At 38.9% G+C, this 20,830-nt stretch overlaps 1 protein-coding gene across 2 annotated transcripts; it reads left to right on the top strand.

Annotated features, from left to right (window-relative positions):
• The first annotated feature begins 1,216 nt into the window (after positions 1 to 1,216).
• On the top strand, positions 1,217 to 20,105 carry Tra2b (transformer 2 beta homolog). 2 transcript variants are annotated; one of them, XM_085685350.2, is made up of 9 exons: positions 1,217 to 1,413; positions 11,443 to 11,576; positions 12,518 to 12,680; positions 14,372 to 14,560; positions 15,698 to 15,813; positions 17,283 to 17,366; positions 17,974 to 18,033; positions 18,828 to 18,898; positions 19,125 to 20,105. In XM_085685350.2, the coding sequence occupies exons 1-9, from the start codon at positions 1,378 to 1,380 to the stop codon at positions 19,133 to 19,135; spliced, it is 864 nt and encodes a 287-aa protein (XP_085541476.1). In that variant the 5' UTR covers positions 1,217 to 1,377; the 3' UTR covers positions 19,136 to 20,105. The 2 variants fall into 2 exon arrangements, with proteins under 2 accessions (XP_085541476.1, XP_085541475.1); XM_085685349.2 differs by having other exon boundaries at positions 1,218 to 1,413; positions 18,825 to 18,898.
• Positions 20,106 to 20,830: the final 725 nt, after the last annotated feature.

Below are 20,830 nucleotides of genomic sequence, written 5' to 3' on the forward strand. Positions count from 1 at the left end.
TCTCTCTCTCTCTCTCTCTCTCTCTCTCTCTCTCTCGTTACAAGATAAGTGTGTGTTATTCTGCTTCCTCTCTCTCTCCCCATAGTTTCAGTATGCAGCCTTGGCTAGCCTAGAGTTCAGAGATCCTCCTGCCTCTACCTCCCAAGTACTGAGATTAAAGACCATGTTATCACACCCAGCTTGATTACCAATTCTTTAATTTTTCTTCTCTTTTTAGAACAATGTCTTTTTATACAATCCAGATTGATCCTGAACTCCTATAAAGTGTGAACGTCAAACTCAAGGACTCCTTCCTCAGCCTCCTAAACGCTAGGATCACTCACCTGTCACGACTGTCACGATGCCTGATTCTGAATTTTTAATTCTTTCTACTTCATATCAAATAATCACTAGCAATAAAAGGTACAGAAACCAGTTGATCAAAATCAGGACTAGTGGTTCATAATTGCCTGTTTTGTTTTTGCTTTTTCGAGACAGAGTTTTCTGTAGCTTTGGAGCCTGACCTGGAACTGGTTCTTGTAGACCCGACTGGCCTCGAATTCACAGAGATCTGTCTGCTTCTGCCTCCTGAGTACTGGGATTAAAGGAGCTGGTGGCTCCTAACTGTAATCCCAGGATTTGGGAGGCTGACATAGAAGGATTAATACAACCTGACTGCCTGTCTAGTCTACATGGTGAGGTCAAAGTCAACCCAGGCAGTAGAATGAGACTGTCTCAAACCTCAATTTTTTTTATTTTATTATTATTTTTTTAGACAGGGTTTCTTTCTGTGTAGCCTTGGTTGTCCTGGAACTCTCTTTGCAGGCCAGGCTTACCTCGAAGTCAGAGATTTCCATTGGCTGTGTTCTCTCCTAGACAAGAAAAAGGACAAAAGGAAACTAGAAAGGCAGAACAAAAGACGGAGGGGCGCGGAGCCCTCCCTTGTCTCCTTCCACCCAATACGGTTCCCTAGAAGGTTCCAGAAACAACCGAGGCACGGATGGTGACACCGTGGCGTCCCTGGGAGACCACCGCAGACGCCCACCGGCAAACACTCGCTTTCCCGCCACTGCTGCGGCCGGGCTCTAGGGGCGGGTCAGCGCGAGCGAGGCGGGGCGTCGTACGTCACATCCGGTGTGGGAAGCAAGCAATTGGTCTGCCCCGCGGAGTAGGCGGGACCGGGAAAGCGCGCCTTCTGGGGAGCGAGCGGGGCCCACTTAAAGAGCGCCGCGTCACATCCGGCGGCGGGAGAGCGGCGCGGAGGAGGTGCGGAGCGCGTCGGCCTTGGGCGGCTCTCAGAGTACGACGTCGCGAGAGGCTGCGGCGGGGCCTCCGTAGAGAAGGCAGGAGCCTGACAGCTTCCGTCCAGGCCAGCAACGGTGACAGCCATCCGGAGTCATGAGCGACAGCGGCGAGCAGAACTACGGCGAGCGGGTACGCGCGGTGGGGCGCGGGCGGCCGCGGTCTCCCCTTGTTCTCTCCCCAGGCCTTGCGGGCCTCTGCGGCCGGGCAGCGGGAGTCTGGCGGCGAGCGGGAGCCGGGGCGCCGGAGGGCCTGATGGACACCGCCCCGAGTCGCCAGGGAGGCTGCCGGCGGGCCGTGGGCCTCGTACCCGCCGCGACCGGTTTTTTTTTTTTTTTTGGTTTTTTTTTTTCATCCGTTAGGAGGTGGGGGGTGGGGGAGATTAAAAATGGCCGCGGCGTCCCCTCGGCGGTGGGGGATGGGAGCGAGATCTAATTTCGCCGTTGCGCTCCTGCGAAGCCGCTCCGCAGCCATCTTGGGCTCGCGGGCTGGGCGCGCTGCCAGAAGCACAAAATGGCGGAGCCGCCGCGGGTCCTGACGGCCCGGCCCTGCTGCCTCACCCGGGGCTGCAGGGGGAAGCGCGGAGGAGCCACGTGGGCCTGGGAGCCGGGCGGGTAGCTGAGAGCGAACCGCTCCGGGGCTTCTGGGCACGGAAACGGCGGAAGGACCTCGGGGACCGTTGGCTTTGTGCTGGGGCGGCTTCTCCGTGGTCGGGGCCTGAGCTGGAGCAGAACGCAAGGTCATTAGGATGGTTGTGCGGAATTGGGAAGGAGCGAGCGGTGACGACAATCCACGGCGCTGTTAGCTCTGGGGGTCACGTGTTTTATTTTTTAAGCTTCCCCCTCCGGAGGGTGTCATTCGGTGGAGGTAGATGAGATTGTAGCTAACGGACCTGGATTAGACCCGTTCCCCTGCGGTAGAGTATTATCCCAGCACGATAGGCAGGCACTGCGTGGCTTAGTGAGCGAGAGTAATTGCAGTTTGAAAACTCCGCTTAGTCCTTGTTAGTATAGTGGTGAAAAAAGAAAAAAAACTCCGCTTAGAAGCGCGCGCCATAAGAGCAGTTGTTTTCCGCCCCGGGACTTAACCTTTTTTTCCCACAAAGTTTGCAGGAGTAGATCATACTCTGCTTGTAGTCTAAGTATGTTAGTAAACTTTTAAACGTCTTGACCGTAGGCCTCCCTACGGTAAACTCGGGGCCAAGGCAGAATCCTTGAACTGATCAGGTCTTTTAGTACTGATCAGACCTTTACCGAGACGAGCCTCTTATCCCAAGATCATTTAAGTCCAATGTTAGCAGTTTGTGCCTTGTCATTTTAAAGCTTTCCCAAGGAAGGAAACGAGGGAGGAATTTTGCTTTGTTTTTTCCTGATAATGGAAATGGAGCTTGGGCCCGCGTGACATGCACGCGTTTACTACTGCACTATAAACCCAGTCTCCATTTTGTTTTAAATCCTTTCGAACTTCTCTGAGGTCTTACGCCTCCCTAAGTTGGCATGTAATGATAAATTATATTGTGTTTAGAATTAAAAGCAAGTAGCTTTTTGCTGTTTTGGGATTAAATAGGTATACATCATCATGTCCATGGAAAATTTTCAAATTAGCTTTCGTATATATTGCTCCACGAAGAAAGCAATTGAAGAACGGATATCATTTTGAAAGAGCTGGGAAATTGTTACCCCTGTTAATTTGAAGTGTTGTTTCTATTTCTACTAGCAAGATGGTTTTTGAGTATTTGTGGTAGGGTCTCTTGTGTCCCTGGCTGTCATGGGACATGCTATGTAGATCAGTCTAGTCTGGTCTGCCTCCCTAACCACACCAGGCAGTCTTTATTAATTGGAGGGAAAAAAATGACTTTCTGTATTTCGAAACTTGGAAGTTGTAGAACACTTACACATGAAAAAAAATTTTATGTGCATGTGCACAGTTTCTGAGTTTATGTAGCCCACGTGTACCAGTTCCACAAATGCCCAAATGGGGATTGTGAGCCACCTGGTTTGGGTGCTGGGAAGCAAACCTTCCTTTTCCTAAAGAACAGTAGGTGCTCTTAAGCGCTCGCTGTTCCAATTCTTCAACCCTATACTTACACACAGACACATTTTCCTTGGTGTTTTTTGCTCTCCAATTGGAATCTTGGGATAATTGGAAAGGTGAAACACTTAGCTGAATTTAAGAATTAAGAAGGCTTGCCAAAAAAGTTCAGAGACAAAAACACTGCAAGGTAAGCAGGGCAGAATGTTACAGGTTTGTAAATACTGGCTACTTGTCCTGGATCCAGATTCAGTGTAATCCTGAATTACTTAGCAAGACTAAACATTTTCCCCAAAGGAATAAGGGGTAGTTTAAGGACTGGTTGTATAACTTGGTTGGTGAAAGAATGCTTGCCTGTCATGTAAGACTCACACACAAACATAATGCAAGGTAGCTCAAGTCCCCTGCATTTCATTCACTGACATAACCGCAAAGTAGCATGGCCAAATCTGACTTGTTCACCTTCCAAGTGTGAAAAAATGTATAAGGTAAATAGTTTTGGATATGCCTGGTATAACCAACCATCTCTGGAAACCTTGGAAATAAGTTTCATTGACTTCTAGGCCCATAGACTCATAAGCTGTTTTAATGTGCACAGTATAAATCTTTTAAGCTACCCGAATCTCAGTGATTATTTGTCTTCATGTGGACACTCTTCTCACACTTCAGGATTCACTCAAACCCCTTCCAAAGATGTTTCTTTCCTAAGGTGTGTGAAATAAATTGTGCTTGGTTTGGTCACAAGTTTATTGAATGGATGTTAGCATTTAGCTCTTCTGCAGAGTGTGTTCCTTTTTTTTTTTTTGCCAGTTTTAAAGTTGGCTTGAAAACTCATTTCTTCCAGTACTTTTTAAAAAATTTCTCATTTTGTAAAGAACCTTTTCTTTGAAGAAAAAACGACCACTCTTGAAGTATAAGGTAATAATGGTTAATATTTAAGACCCCAATAGTGTTCCAAGTATAGGGTATGAGACTTGTGAATTTTGATCTCTACTTAGTTTAAAATTCTTACCTCTTTGAGATTATGCATGTGAGTCCTGAGAATCTAGAATTATACAAACCAGAAAATGTTTTTGTTAGGCTGTTTTATGACCACAGTAGCAAGAGATTAGAGTAGTTTGGAGTTAGCAAATACTCTGATGAAGTATTTTCTTAAAGTGTAGTATGTTTGGAACCTAAACAAGGAGTGCTTCTGGATACTACCCCACCAAATTGCTTCACAGATTCTGCTTTTTTTTTCTCTTCTTACGCAATCCCATGATGTCTTTGTGTATTGTGTTTATCCCCTAACTCTAAATTCAGGTTTTTAAAGCCAAAACTTGTATTTCTATAGTAATTGTAGCCTTTGCATGTAATTTTCATTAATGAAAGGTTGAATTAAGTTAAGAAAATCGCCTAGTTTTTTCATCATAATTCTCTTGTTGGTCATTTTCTTTGACTTAAATAAGAATGCTTAATATTGTGGATATTATCAAAATAGAAAGTGGTACTTCTAAGATGAAATTACAAATGGTTTTACAAGGTAAGTACTGGTTTCCTTGAAAGCTTGAAGGGGAGGGAGTTCAGATACTGAGAGAAGTGTTGATGGAATTTGTCTTGTTTGTGTAGCCTTTTTTCTTTTCAGTAAAGCCCCAAACCTACACGATAAATATGAATGCTTTCAAACTTCATAATTTGGCCAAGTCAGTGGTTAGCGCTATAGTGTATGTGTCCAGCATAGTTTTGTTGATTAGTATTTGGACAAAGCTGTTGTTTTCTAATAGGGTATAGTGATTATTTTAGGAATGAGTGCTTTTTTAAATGGGTTATTGTAGGATATGGGCCATATAGAGTTAGGTGTTGTCATCATTTAGTTTTAACTTTTTTAGTGTCGGGTCAAAATTGATAACAGCAAATTCTCAAATCACTATTTTGAACTGCTTTAGGAGGCTATTTTCAGGTTATTAATTGGCGTAAATTTTCATGTTTGGAGGGGCCCGACAATAAGATTTTTGTGCTTAGATAGTAGATAAGAAATTTCAGACAAATGCATATATGTACTTTTGATGGAAAATGTTGTGGTCAAAAGAAATTTAAGGGTTTGGTATTTTTGCAGGATTACAAAAAGCATCCACTTTACAGCTGGTGTAGTTATGTGAGGTTCTCGCCCTTTAACCCTTCAGAAATTTTCTTCAGCATTTGAGGATTTTTCTCCTCTACCCTTAAAGTAGAGGGCACTTTCCTGTAATCTCAGCATTTGGGAGGTGAAGGTAGAAAAATCAGGCCGTCATCCTTTGGCAATTTAGAGGCCATTCTGGGCTATGTGAGACCCTGTCTCCAAAAAAAAGCCCTTAATCCATTTTATTGTTGACCGTTTCTATAACAAGGTGTAGTTTTTCTTTGCTCATTTCATTCATTGCCGGTTATTAAACTATTCCCCCAGTGATGTGGGTTTTTTCTAAGTATGCTCTTTTTTTTTAACCAAATGTTAGCCCAATAGTTGATCTTGTAGTTTTAGGAAGTAGTTGCTTGAGTTTAGCTGAGCTAATACAAATTGTCTAGGAGTGTTCTTAGTATATAGGAGAAAGATTAGAAAGTGGTAATGAAAGAAGCAGTACCAAAGTGGCCTTAATGTTGAAAAGTCCTGGTACCTACTAAAGCCTTTTTGTCTTCTGAATCTAAGCCCTGTATCTATCTATACATAGATAACCTTTAGGGAGGCCAGACACTAAGGAAACCTGCTTGGGCATTCTGATTCCATGATTACATTCGTGCTGCCAGTAAACCTTTCCCATTACATTTTAGTGATGGATCTTGAAAGAAAGCCAATTACTGTGACTCCCTTAAATAGCCATTCTAAAATGTCCCCAGTTTAAAACAAATAGTAATTAACTATAAAATTAGGCTGGAAATCAGGCTTTTCCTTGGAAAAGATACTACTATACCCATGGTTGCCTATGCCAACAATAGAATAAAGACTTGTCTTTTTTTTTTTTTAAGGAAATTTTTCTTTTTTTCTCCCCTCTTTCAAACCAGAAGAAAATGTAAGAGGAAATAGAGAGTAAAAGAGCATTCACAAATATTTTAGCAGAGTAACAAGGAAAACTAGATTGTTTTACCTGGACAGTATTTTACTTAGTGTCCCAGTATTAGAATTAAACTTCACTAATCTGCTAAAGGGGGCTTTTTTAACAATTTGAGGAGGTTAGCCATAATTTTCTCATAATTTGCCACCTTTCAAGTAAGTTCTCTCCTTTGGACATCCAGAAGACTAATGTTTTGCTAATAGAGGGGAAAACTTTACAACAGAATTCTTTTGGACATAACCACTGTTGGAATCAAGTTTGCTCTACTTTTCTTTATAGCTGTTGGCATGTAGTAGATAATTTCATTTAGTATCAGGATTTTAGTTCTAAATTTAGTAATTAAACTAATACAGTTTGACTAATACAGAGTTTTCAAGGGTGGGTTGGACAGATTCAGTTGTCAGGTTTGCTGACATTGTCTAACAATGCTCTTTCAAGTAAACAGTAATGTGGAATTGTGCATTTCTTATCTAGGCAAGTCACAACCCAACCTTTGTCATTGTGCAGATGAGTTGTCCATGCTTTTTCTTTCTTGCACTTTTGTATTGAAATGTGTCACTTTTTGACTAGAGATGTGCTTTTGACACTTAGCATTTTCTCTTGAATACAATAAGAAGTGTGAATTGTGATTACAATTTGTAAAATTGTTTAATGAACAGTAAATGTTCAGTGGCGCACTTCACATTCATGTTAAGCATGATGAATTTATTTGGAATAGAGAAATGATTACCATATACCAACAGGAAACTATGTAGTTTCAGTTTTTTGAACTGCATATTTTAGTATTTTTTAAATCCAAAACTACAAAAGGGATTTTTTTTTTCTAGTTTCAGTTTTGGCACTGGATTTTATCCTGGAGTTTTAAAATATTCTTCATCCTGTTCTTTTTCTATTAAGGTTAATGTTGAAGAAGGAAAATGCGGAAGTCGTCATTTGACAAGTTTTATAAATGAGTATTTGAAGCTCAGGAATAAGTGAAGCTGAAATTTGAAAAAATAAAAGAAAGAATGCATGCTAATTATCAGACCAGAAGTCCCACTTGTAGAATATTGAGCAATTTGTGTGAAGTGGGGAAGATGAAAGAAGTCAGAATTTGAAACGGAAGAATGAAGAAAAGAAATAAAAATGAAGTTAAGATAAGAAGTAATCTGGAATCAGAAAGCACTACGCTAAGTAATTACTAGTCTGTTTATGTGTCCCTGTATATTTTGCTAAACATGCATGCATTATTTGTTTAATAGAAGAAAATATATACAGGGTAAAGAAGTGACTTCCAAGGGAATCGTTTAAATTAGGTAATTCTAATTTTAACTGCTTAGTCAAATGATGGAAATGCAATTCTTTAAAAATAACTATTTGTAGTCAAATAGCAGGAAGCAGTTGCTAATCCCCTGGGGGAATAATAGTTGGCCTCCCATCTTCCCTTACTTAGACTTTTCACCTGTTATACTCTGCTGTTTCTGGGGCATGAGTGAGTATGAGTTGGAACTGATGGTCTGTTACTTAACCACCCTTTGGACTCTTAAAATGCACTGATAGTTTCTGCTTTGATACAGTGTATAGTAGAATATTTTCTACTGGAAAACTTGCAAGACTGTCACCAGGGTGGTAATGGGACTAAACCCTCAAAATCTAAGCAAAACATCTAACATGGTTGTTTTGTTGTAATGAAAGCATTAGGTTTCCACATATTGGTGGAAAGCTATAACCACTTAAGTCCTAATGTTGAGATCTACTGTGCCAAATAAGGATGTTCTGTATATTCTGTTGCATGCCTGTTCCAATTGAATTATAAGGAGTTTTGCTTAAGTATAGTGGCTTCCCTTAGATGAGTCATGCAAGTATGATAGCTAATTCAAAGTGCAGTGGTTGCTGCTACTTTGTTGCCTTTTTCCCTGTCCTTAGTTCATTATAATGATCTTAAGCATGGTTTTCTTCTAGTGTGTGTGCTACCTCAACTGAAAAGAAAACCAACTCAATTCTTTTCTGTTTTGACTTATAGTTAGATGGTTAGCATGTTAATAACAAGTACTCATAATCAGTAGCAGACAACCAATAATTGCCTGCTCTGTGCAGAATATTGAAGGTTATCATCTTGAAATAATGACAACTTTTATTCTGAGTGTTGTCAGGAAAAAATTACTTAAATGACCTTTCATGAAGGGTGCATGCTTTGTTGGTACACTTGAGCCTATTGTCAGTGCTTTTTACTTGTGCTTCTTTCCTTGTTTCTGTATCTTGCTAGGAAAATACAATTTTCATTTATAGCAGTTTGTTGCTTTGTAAAACTGTTAGATAATAATGAAATAATGTCAGTTTTATGTTACTACTCAAGCTTAAAGGGGATTTGAATTTCCATATGGTCCAAGTGGCTACACTTAAAGCGAAAATGTTGATGTTAGCAAAGTTTCCCATCTTTTTTTTCCTTTTCAGAAGGTGTCTCCTATGGACATTGAGGGTGCTGCTGACAGGGAAAACAGGGCTGAAATTGGGGGTTGGAATTTTACTTGCAATACTTGCAATACAGGGAAGATTACTTTGCCAAAGAACTATAGAAAGATTTAACTTCTGACATTGAGTTTGTGAGGCTTAATTAAATTTAGATGTATTTTTGCTTTTTAGGATTAGGGTGCCTAACACAAACTAAAAGCTCTTTAGGACTGTGTATTATGAGCTACTATAAGGAAAGATTTAATACTTCTGAGATGCTGTTCTCAATATAGGAGGAGCTACAGGCTGCTTGAGATTTTATTTTTGAACTTGACCTGTTTCTTATATGTTGGTTGTCATTAGTTAAAAATGACTAAGATTTGAGGACTTTTTTGGGGGAGAATTTCTGTCATTGTTGATGCTTTTTGGCATTGGCCATCCATAGTATAGTTCTTTTTGTAGAGTTCTATATGGCTTTGTCTGTCACTCAGAGTTGAATTTGAAATATTACTTGTAAAGGACTTTTCTGGCTGGTTTTATAGAATTGTTTGTGCATTAAGGTTTACGATTAGTGTAGAGCTTTGTATTTAGCTAATCACTGGATTTCATTTCTTCACACAAAATCTTCTCACCTTTATAGATATTCTACATAACTGGAAGGATTTAACAAAGGATTAGCTGGCAAAGTTTTTAAAGGTAGTTTTTTTGTGGGTTCTTTCCCAGCCACCAGCTAGCTAGCAACTAGCAACAGTGCCAGTATACAGGCAAAGGAGATCTTTTGTGTTTCCACTCATTTTTAATCCAAGAAATTGTTGCTCAAAAAGTACATGTGGGACAAAGCCTATTAGATTTGGAGACTGAGTTAAAAAAAAAGTCTCGAATGTTCCAAGCCATCTGTTGAGACACCTTAGTCTACTAGACTTTCAAGAAAAGAAACTTTCCTCATCTAATTTCCCATTCTAGAAATTTCTGTTCTCTTAGCAGACAGATAGCTGAGACATCCCAGTTTGGGATAAAACTTTGGTTAAAAAGAAGCAACAGTCCTTTTTGAGGATTTATGTATATGGTACTCTATTTTGTTTTTGTTAAAGCTTCTAATTGTTCTGTAAGGTAGTCTTACAGAATTTGAAAAAATGCATTTTTATTAACTTTCTAGTCCCTTGCTTCTGTTTTCTCTTGTAGATTAGCCTTTCCCTATAGTAAAGATGACAAAAACTACACTGTAAGTTTTTGGTTTTGGCCAAGAAGAAAGTGAGGTATAAATTGCCTTGCTGAACATTTTGCTTGAACATTAGATACTGAAATCCAATGACTGGTTAGTTGGGGTAGTCTCTCCCCACCACGAGCAGTGAATTCTAAACTGTATTGTGGTATTAAAGGCAGCTGAGTCACACGTGGCTTATTTTAATCTTAGCTATTCCTTGGGGGATGAAGTTCTGGTAGAGAGGTAAGTTATCTGTCACATGTTAAATCACAGCCATGCTTTAGTGTGTCCTTGTAGTAATTTTCTAGATTATTTGGGGTCTGGAAAGCTGCTCATTCTTGCAGTTGTCTTCATCTGTTTACTTGAGGTTCCCTCCCTTCTGTTGTCTATGAGATGCATATTTTTGTGTTCTGAGCATTGAGGAGGAATGCTCTAAATTGTCTTCCTTATTCTGTATGTAAATCATAGTCTGGATTCTAAAATAGTTGGAAATGATTTTTGAGATACATTGTCCTTTTAGCTTTGCTTTCTTTTTAGTGGTTGTAGCTGTATCTTAAGAACAATTGACTCGACTATGCCTTTCATTTTTGTCTTAAAAGGTTTTGTCATAGTGAAAGCTTAGTTGTCTGGGGAATGAGCACTGGCTCTTCCCATTTAATAAACGGAGTCCATGGTATTTGCCTAGGCATCTACAGAAATTTTCCTGAGCTGGGAGTTCCTGATTTTATCTTTGTTTTTAATGTGCCTTTTACATATTGTTTCTGCTTTTTCTTGGTCTCCTGTTTGATTTTGCCTTGGCTCTTGCCAGTGTAGCCAAGAAAGCTGTGGATCTTTGGCACCTTTTCTGCTCTTAGTAATTTGTTGTCGCTTTTGTTCTTAGTTCCTTTTGTTTGCTCTTGAGTTTTGTAAGAGGTCTCAACATACATTAAAAACTATCTTAGCCATTTTCTGTCCATTAGCTAGTCTTTTAGATTTTTTCCTACCTTCCAAGCTTGAAACACAAGATTATCCTTAACTATTTTATTTTTGTCCCTCATTCAACAAACCGTAACTTGAAGTTAAATAAATTTTTTGGGGTTTTGTTTTGATTGTTGCTTGACTGGAGTAGACTAGTTTTCATAGTTAACTAAAGTTCTTTCCCACTCTATGTAGTAAAATTCCCAAATGTAATACTTGGGTAGTTCTTTAAACAATCTGACTTTGACACCTTTTAGGGGAGTGGAGTTAGATAATTCTTGTGGAAGAACTAATTGATGTAAGTTGAAGCAATGAAACTATTATACCAGGTATACTCAATTCCTGCCATCACATATGTTTTCTTATCTTTGGAAGAGGATTGGTCTCCTTGGCCATTTATCTCACAGAAGCTTATTTATTTTTAAAGCTTCTCAAAAAAGTATACAAATTAAAACTTTTGACATCTGCGTGTAGGAATCCCGTTCTGCTTCCAGAAGTGGAAGTGCTCACGGATCGGGGAAATCTGCACGGCACACACCTGCAAGATCTCGCTCCAAGGAAGATTCAAGGCGTTCTAGATCAAAGTCACGGTCCAGATCTGAATCCAGGTAAGAAAGACTATTTTGAAATCTCCTTCTGTTATCTCTGCTTTAAAATTAGTGTGATTTGTTAAGCTAAGGAAAGTAAAGGATATGTTCATTTATTGGTCTTTTTAATGTTGCTATTAGAAATGGGATCCAGAAGACTAAAACAACCTGGGCTTCTGGGGTCAGGGTTCAGATCTTTTGCTGATTTGAGTAGATTATGCTTAACTTTTTAACTTTGGCTGCTTATAACACCAATACTTCATCTGTCAGTGCATTCTGGTTTTGGTGACCCCTTTATGTTTTACTTTACTCAAAAGCCACAAACTTAATTATTTTCTGTGTGCATTGATGTTTTGCCTGCATGAATGTCTGTGTTAGGGTGTCAGATCTTGAGTTACAGTTGTGAGCTGGCTATCATGTAGGTTCTGGAAGAGCAGCGAGTGCTCCTAACTACTGAACCATCTCTCCAGCCCAAAAGCTTGCTTGCTTGCTTTTTTCTTTCTTCTTCTTTTTTTTTTAGTCAGGATTGATATCCACCTACCTCTGCCTCCCAAGTGCCCTGGGATTGAAGGCACAGGCCACCACTGCCTGAATTAAGAGATAAATGCAGTGGCTTTTGTTAATTGGCCAAAATGAATAGTTGGCATAATAGAAAATACAGAAATAGAGGATAAAAGGTTAAAAAGGCATGCACAAACCAAACGCGTAGTACGGTCCAGTTTTCAGAACTTTAAATATCCTTAACTTTAAATTTTTCTTAATGTTATTTTGGAAAAAATAATGAGGGAGCCTATTGTTCTTGACTTTGGTTGCTTAACAAAATAAAAATGATTAGATGGGGTAATTTTTTTTATCATGAACTATGTCCTGTGTTTGGAATTTAACTCTAGAATAGAGTAATAAAGAAATTGAAAGGTTATCTATTCTGTTATTTAGACATAACCTCAAGTTCTATCTTGCAGGTCTAGATCCAGAAGAAGTTCTAGAAGGCATTATACAAGGTCACGATCACGATCCCGCTCCCATAGACGATCTCGGAGCAGGTCTTACAGCCGAGATTATCGCAGGCGGCACAGCCACAGCCATTCTCCCATGTCCACTCGAAGACGTCATGTTGGGAATCGGGTAAGATGGGAAAGTTTTCTGAAGTGGAATGGACTGAACCCAGGTTATTATGTACATGAGGCAGATCAAACTGAGGTCCCTTCCCAGCCTGAAGACATTTTTGAAACATTGTACTGACAGTGGAGTTTTTAGCTTCTGCTTCTAGAAATGGAAGTGTTTTTATTATTATGTAATTTTCCTACCTAATAAGTTTTCTATGTAAAATTTCAGGAACTTTTTTAAAGTTCCTTAATGTATGACTGGAATGTTTGTAATGTGTTTATAAATTTATTTTACTAATGATAGCTGCTAAAGTAATTTGTTGCACTTTCTTGGGTTTCATGTATGTTTGTCTATAATTAATATGTGATATAGTTCCCCTTGTCTGTTTCAATTGCTAGACATTAAAAAATTAATGGAAAAGTCCACAAATTTATGAAGCTTACTGTTTGCTTCATCTTTAGTTTGAAGTCTTGGCACCATCACCCCCATCTTTTAGTAACTACTAATGTGCTTAGTTTGCATTTAAATTTTATATCTGATTACTTAAAATACTCAACAAAATATAAATGTTCTGTAAACAGTTGTTAACATATGCTGCTACTTAGGTGGGAGGGCTAACTGTAGTTGTGACACCCTTATTGTACCCTCCAAGACTTCATTTCCTTCTGTTCCATAGATGTATTTCCCTTATTTCCAGTTATTTACTCCAACCTAGCCTTGCACAGCTATGCATAACATGACATTCTGTTAAGTATCTTTAAGTTGTTTTCCTTCTTTAATAGTGATGCATCTACCCTACACTCAAACCCACAGATAGGGTTTCTCTGTAGCCTTGGCTCTCACCCTGTTAGACTATGCTGACCTGCTTCTGCCTCCCAAATGTTGGGATTAAAAGCATGCACCACCACTGCCTGGCTGTTTACATTTTTGAAATAAGCTCTCACTGTGTTGTGCCACTGTGGCTGTCCTAAAAATCAGAGTAGACCAGGTTGATCTCTAACTAAAAAGATCCACTTGATTCTGCTTCCCTCGTGTTGGAGTGAGTGCATGACTACCTATATCCAGTTCAATTTATTTATTTTTTATTGCATTTGTACACATGATTGAGGGGGCATGTGCCAAGGGGTACACATAGATGTCAGGACAATTGAAGGAGTTGGTTTGTGTCTAAGGAGTCCAGGAATAAGTTTCCAGTGAACAGAAGGGGGGAGAGTATGTCAACCAAGAATGAGCAGAGGGATATTTCCTGGGTTTCAGCAATACCCCCTCTTTGGCAATTCTAGCTGGTGTAATGGCTCACAGTCAAGATAACTGTGAGATTTTGGTCACCTTGGGTTACATGAACTCCAGATTAAAACAAAACAGCGTATCTATATTTTTTTCCTTATAATAAATTCCCTGATGATTATTATTTATCTAAGCTGAGCTCCAAACTTCAACAACAATTATCAGAACAGAATCTCATAATGATCCTCCTCCCTGTTTTAGGGTTGAATTTAACTTAGTTTCCTTGTGGAATTTCCTACCCTTCTTTGTGGTTATCAGTATATGCCACAGTGTTTTGTAAGGTATAGTGGTGCTTGATCTAATTTATCATCCTAATAATTGTTTTTTATGTTATGTTCTAGTTAGTTGTCTTTACCTTGTCCACTTACCCCCTTTAAGATCTATGTAAAATTTTCAGATTTTAAAATCTGTTTGTTTTCTAGGCAAATCCTGACCCCAACTGTTGTCTTGGGGTGTTCGGATTGAGCTTATACACCACAGAAAGAGACCTAAGAGAAGTGTTCTCTAAATATGGCCCCATTGCTGATGTGTCTATTGTGTATGACCAGCAGTCTAGACGCTCAAGAGGATTTGCCTTTGTATATTTTGAAAATGTAGATGATGCCAAGGAAGTAAGTAAATATCTACTTGTACTTTTGTTCTGATTGACCAGGCAATTTCTGGCTTTATATTATAGATTGAAGATGTAAGACATACAACTATAGTTTTGAGTTTTTGTTCTTTGAAGGAATTTAAAAAATTTCCACTTGGAACATGTTGAATTCAGTGGTGTTCTGAACTTAACTCTCAGCCTTACATTCCAAAAAAACAAAACAAACAAACGTGACTTAGGTTGGTTAGTCTTAGTACTTTCTTCAGTAAGGTACTGTCTCTAGGCTAAAAACATTTTAAAGTAAAATCCAAACACATCACTTGATTTTTCAGTAATGCTGTGCTGGTATAAAAAGTAAACCCTGAAGATATTTTGGCAAAGAATAATACACTGAGCTATTTTCTAAAAGTACATGTATTTTAGATTTTAAGTTTGTATGTGTGGGTGTTTGCCTTCGTGGATGTCTTTGCACTATGTATGCAGTGTCTGTGAAGGCCAGCAGAGGGCACTGGATCCCCTGGAACTTGATCTACAGTTGTGATGACTCCTAGTGTGGGTGTTGGGAATTGAATACATGTCTTGAAAAGCAGCCAGTTCTGTGAACTTCAGTCCATGCTCATTTTAGTTGGGAGGGAGGCAAGTAACTAATAATAGATCAAGACTGCTTTTTAGAGATGTTTGGCTCCCACAACAGGCATTTTGAATCATAGAATATAAACAAATTTGTTTTTATTTCTTCCCATACCAAATGGCCATAGGTAAAGAAGAGCATTTGGACTTGTTCAGCAAGTATAGACATTGAAATTTGGGTTTCATAAATGGTGTGATGTATGTGTGTGTGATCCCAGCTCTTAGGATGTTAGAGACCGATGGATTAGCTAAGTTCACCTGCGTTTGTAGGTAGTTGTAATAAGTATGTTGTGGGTCATGTAGACTGCTGTGGTGTTTATCCCTTTTTATTTTTGTGACTACTTTTAGCAAGTGAGTTTGTAGTAGAGGGAGTAACAATTTAATTTAGGTTTTTTTTTTTGCTAAACTTCTATAAAAATATTAGAAAACTGGATGGAAAGTACCTTTAGTCTTCATTAAATAGCTGTAAGATAAATAGAGACAATAATTCAGGGTATATATATAACAATTTATTTATCTTTTGAAGGCTAAAGAACGTGCCAATGGAATGGAGCTTGATGGACGTCGAATTAGGGTCGATTTCTCTATAACAAAAAGGCCCCATACCCCAACACCAGGAATTTACATGGGGAGACCTACTTAGTAAGTTTGCCGTGTGTGTGTGTGTGTTCCTTTCTTATACATGGGTTCTGAAGATTAGCTCAGTTTCCAGGCTGTAAGCTCCATTACCTAGCCACTTTGCTGTTAATGTCACTTCCACCTCCACGGATCTCCCTTTATTGTTTTTATGCCCCCCCCTTCAGTGCACTCAGCCCAGTTAATACGCTCATGCTTCATGGGTGTGTAGCCATCTGCTGCATTATGGTCATCCTTACCATTGTCACACTGCTTGAAAACCATCTTCTCCAGCTGTATGTAGTTCCTTGAGTAGGGGTGGGACCTGGGAAGGAACTTTTTTCTTATGCTTGCTAGAATGTTTACTGGTGCAGGTAACTACTGTTTACTCATAAATTGAGTCGTGTTCAAGCTGTACCATTGTGCATCTTCCTAATCTATGGCTTTAGAATCTTTCTATTCCTGGTGTTTGAGCCTGGGGGAGGTGAGGGGATAGGTTGGTATTGATCCATTTAGTCTACATTTTAATCAGCTGTGAATGTTTATCCAGTTGCTGTCTAGTGCTTCTCTTGCAAAGACTGAGTTCTGATTCTTGGGTATCATTTTAGATTTTGAGACAAGTATCAATCCAGAGGTTGCAAACTAGCTACCTCTAGTCTCTGGCCTTCATGTCACTATACTTTGGGTGCTGAGGGTCTATTCAAAACTTAATACTTACGTGTTGAGCCATCTCAGAAACCTCTAAATAAAATTATTTAAAACAAAATGGGGGGGGAGGTTAGTTGGCAGATGTTAAAAGACATCTCCCTGTGTTCTCTCCTTCCATCTTTATGTGAGTTGTGTTGTAAGCGCTGTCACTCAGTTAATATTTTGTATGTATATGAGTGTTTGGGTAAGCACATAGACAGGTGGCATATGTGGAGGGCAGAACAACCTTTGTGTTTCCTCGCCTTTCATATTGTTTTAAGGTGGGTTTATGTTCACCGCTCCAGTGTATCTGCTTTGAACTTCTGGAAATTTCTGCTTGTACATCCCATCTAGCCTTAGAAACATTAGAATAGGTATGTGACAGGCACTTGGCGTGGAATTTGAGATGAGTACTCAGGTAGTCCTGTTTATGGGCTTTTTACTTTACTCACTGAGTCTAATTTAAAAAAAAAAAGATTAAAGGAAAACCCTTTTAAAGACAGGTTCTCAGCCCAGCAGTGGTGGCAAATGCCTTTAATCACAGCATTTGGAAGGCAGGGCATCTCTGAATTACAGAACAGCAGGGCTACACAGAGAATCCCTGTCTCCCAATTCCCCCCTCACCTCCAGGAAAAAAGGAAAAGGAAAGGCAGGATCTCACCAGAAAACCCTGGCTGACGTCAATCTCACAGACTTCTGCTTCCTTGGTGCTAGAATTAAAGATGTGTGCCAATACCCAACAATTTTTTAGAAAGTCGTGGATTTGTGTGCCTCTAAAACTTATTAAAAGTTAATGTTGTTTTTCACAGTGGCAGCTCACGCCGCCGCGATTATTATGACAGAGGATATGATCGGGGTTATGATGACCGGGACTATTACAGCAGGTCATACAGGTAAGCTCATTCACACTTCATTTACAGCAGCGCAAAACACCTAAAATTTTAAAACAGTATAGCTGCAATTTAAACCAAAACTTTAGACCTACGTCTATTTTGCTATCTAGTTGGATGCTTGCCTAATTTTTAAATACAAATGAGACATTAAACTTGGTGTGCTAATATACAGATGAAACTTGACTTTACGCGTGTATGGAAGCCAATCTTTGGCTTTTCCTTGGGTTCTGGGAATTTGATTCAGATGGTTAAAGTATCAAGGCTGCAGTCACCAAGCAATTCTAAGCCTTTAGCAGAAACTTCTGTTTAACTATAGACCGTGTGTTTATTTTTTTGTAAATGAGATTTTTCTTGTTGAAGATTGTTCATTATACCATTGTCTGTAGAACTAAGTCTTTAATATTTAGATGTCCAGGATTTTAACAAAATGGCATTTTTCCCTTTTAAGCATTGGTGTGTTAAGTAGCACATGGGACTGAGAAGTTTTTATTGAGAGCAACTATGCCATTCAGGAAGAACTCTTTAACACATTAACTACAAAACAGGGTTTTGTCCATTCTTGTAGCATTGTTTTAACTAAAAACAATTTTCTTTTCTGTTTTTACAGAGGAGGTGGTGGAGGGGGAGGCGGATGGAGAGCTGCTCAAGACCGCGATCAAATTTACAGGTGTGTAAATTTCTGTTAAAGTCTGAGTAACAGAATACTTGTAAAATGTTTGCCTGATACTTAGGCAACTGTTCTCTAAGTGACACCATGAAGATTGGGTTTTGTTTTGATTATTAGAGACAGGGTTTCTATAACCTGAAACTTAAGAGATTCTGCCTTTGCCTCCGAAGTTCTGAGAGTAAAGGCGTGCCCTACCATGCCTGGCCTTGTTTTTATTTGAATTAACTTATATGTGTATTTAGTCAGTGTTTTAGGATTTTGTTTTGTTTGAAACAGGGTTTCTCTGCAGTCCTAGCTGTCTTGGAACTAGCTCTTGTAGACCAGACTGGCCTTGAACTCAAAGAGATTCGCTTGCCTCTGCCTCCTGAGTGCTGGGATTAAAGGTGTATGCCGCCACCTTTAATGCATCTGCATTTTTATGTCTACCAATACATACTTTGTTTCTTTATAGACAAGAAGATGACCTCACATTTTGAGCCACCCTGTGGGTGCTGAGAATTGAACCTAGGTTCTCTGCAAGAGTAGTGAATGCTTATAACGTTAGCTATCTATCTCTCTGGCCACATGAATTTTCTTAAAGTTCATAATAGTTCTCAATGGACAATGTAAAAGGGTTCGTAGAAATTAAAAATTGAACTTTAAGATGCTTTTAGCGTTTATTTGGACATAATACACTGCACTTTAAAGGTTTATTGGAACCTCTCAGCTTGAGAACCTGCAAAAGTTTAGCTTCATGTTATTAGCCCAGTGTTACCTAGGTGTAGATATACACAGTTTTTATTTATTTACAGAAGACGGTCACCCTCTCCTTACTACAGCCGTGGAGGATACAGGTCACGTTCCCGATCACGGTCATACTCTCCTCGTAAGTTGCCTTGATTAGTTTTATTTATCTATTATAATGTGATTTGTATAACTATTTTATAAATTGGAAGTCCACATGGTTCTGTCCTCATTGGTGTGACACCTAGATGATTAAATAAAATTCTCATTTTATATATGGATGTATATACATCTAATGCTTGAATAAATTTCTTATTCATGTGAGAGACTTGATTCCCAAACATTGACAGGTTTTGTTTTCTTTCCAGGTCGCTATTAAAGCATGAAGTTGAAAACTTTCTGAAACCTGCCATAGAGCTGGGATATTGTTTGTGGACAATATTTTCTATTGTCTCCTGTTTAAAAAGTGAACAGTGCCTAGTGAAGTTAGGTGACTTTTACACCTTTTATGATGACTACTTTTGGTGGAGTTGAAATGCTGTTTTCATTCTGCATTTGTGTAGTTCGGTGCTTTGTTCAAAGTTAAGTGTTTTCAGAAAAGTATGTTTTGCATGTATTTTTTTACAGTCCAAATTTTGACTGCTGAGAAGTTTCTATTGTACAAAACTTCATTTAAAAGGTTTTTCTACTGAATCCAGGGTATTCTGAAGATCGAAGCCTGTGTGTAAAATGCTACCAAATGGCAAAAAGCAACAATAAACAAGTTTGATTTTTACTTTTCTTTCTAAATATCAATGCTTAACCATTCTTAAGTTTCCAGTAAAATATTTTAAAATAAAGATACTTGTTTTCTTTCGGGAGTCCATGAAACTTGCCATATTTGATATACTTGCAATTAAGTGTTAAAAATACGCTGTAACTCTGTGCTGCTAGTATTAGAACAAAAATCTTTCCATACAGCAAGTGCTTAATGCTTACATTAATGTGGATTTGTCAGCCTTTATGTAATCTGTATTATATAGAGCAGGGAATAAGAGCTTCAGATACATGCCTTTAAAAGGCTGTTTGTTACAAAGAGTATTTCAACTAATTATCAACAAGTGACAACAATACATTCCACCACAAATGTACTCTTGTTCTTCTAGCTTAGACTATATGGAAATACTGGGTGCTTCAAAGTTTGGAATGAGAGAAGGGATCACCACACCTGTGTCATGGATGAACTGAAGACTGCCTGTTCATTTTTTAAATATTATTTTCAGGTCCTTTGCTTACCAGAGGAGGCCCAATTCACTCAAATGTTTTGAGAACTGTTTAAATAAAGGCAAAGAGAAAAATTGCTAATGCAACTTGGTTTACGAAGAAGTGTTGACTTTCTTTTAACTTATTGTAACTAAAGTCTTATGGTTTATTTAGTGCTTAGTGCAATATTGTTTTTTCTTCAAGATAATATACTGTGTGCTGTTTTGGAAAAAATGTATTTCTCAAATATATTAGCCAAGTAGATACTGCAATGAAGATTTCTCTTTGGGGCTGAGGTTGTATTAAATAACTCTGATTTTCTTTTTCTTTCTTTTTTTCTTTCTTGCTTTGGAACCAGTCCTGGAACTAGCTCTTATAGACCAGGCTGGCCTTGAACTCAAAGAGTTCCACCTGCTTCTGCCTCCTGAGTGCTGGCATTAAAGACATGCACCACCACCACTGCCCGGTTGTGATTATTTTTCAAAGCATGTTTTTAGTACCAGCATTAGTTTCTATTTAAGGCTGTTATAAGTATAGCTAGCCTGTGACTTTTTAGCCCTCAGCTATTATAGATACTAACACGACATTGCCTGGATTCAAACCTTTCTGAGGACCTTTTTATTGTTGCCTTATAGTTTCCCTACACCTCCGTTAACTTTGGATTCAGCCTAGATCTGTGAGTGCTCTGAGGTACAGCCCAAGCCCTAAGCTTGTGTTCAGGGAACATGGTATCACAGCAGTCTCTTACATAAAGAAAATCAAGCATTTTGGTGTAGGAAATATATTTGACAGTAACCTGTAAATTACATTAAACTAATGAGAGCCTTGGGGT

This window comes from Myodes glareolus, chromosome 2, assembly GCF_982192425.1.
Source record: "Myodes glareolus chromosome 2, mMyoGla1.1, whole genome shotgun sequence".
Taxonomy (NCBI): domain Eukaryota; kingdom Metazoa; phylum Chordata; class Mammalia; order Rodentia; family Cricetidae; genus Myodes; species Myodes glareolus.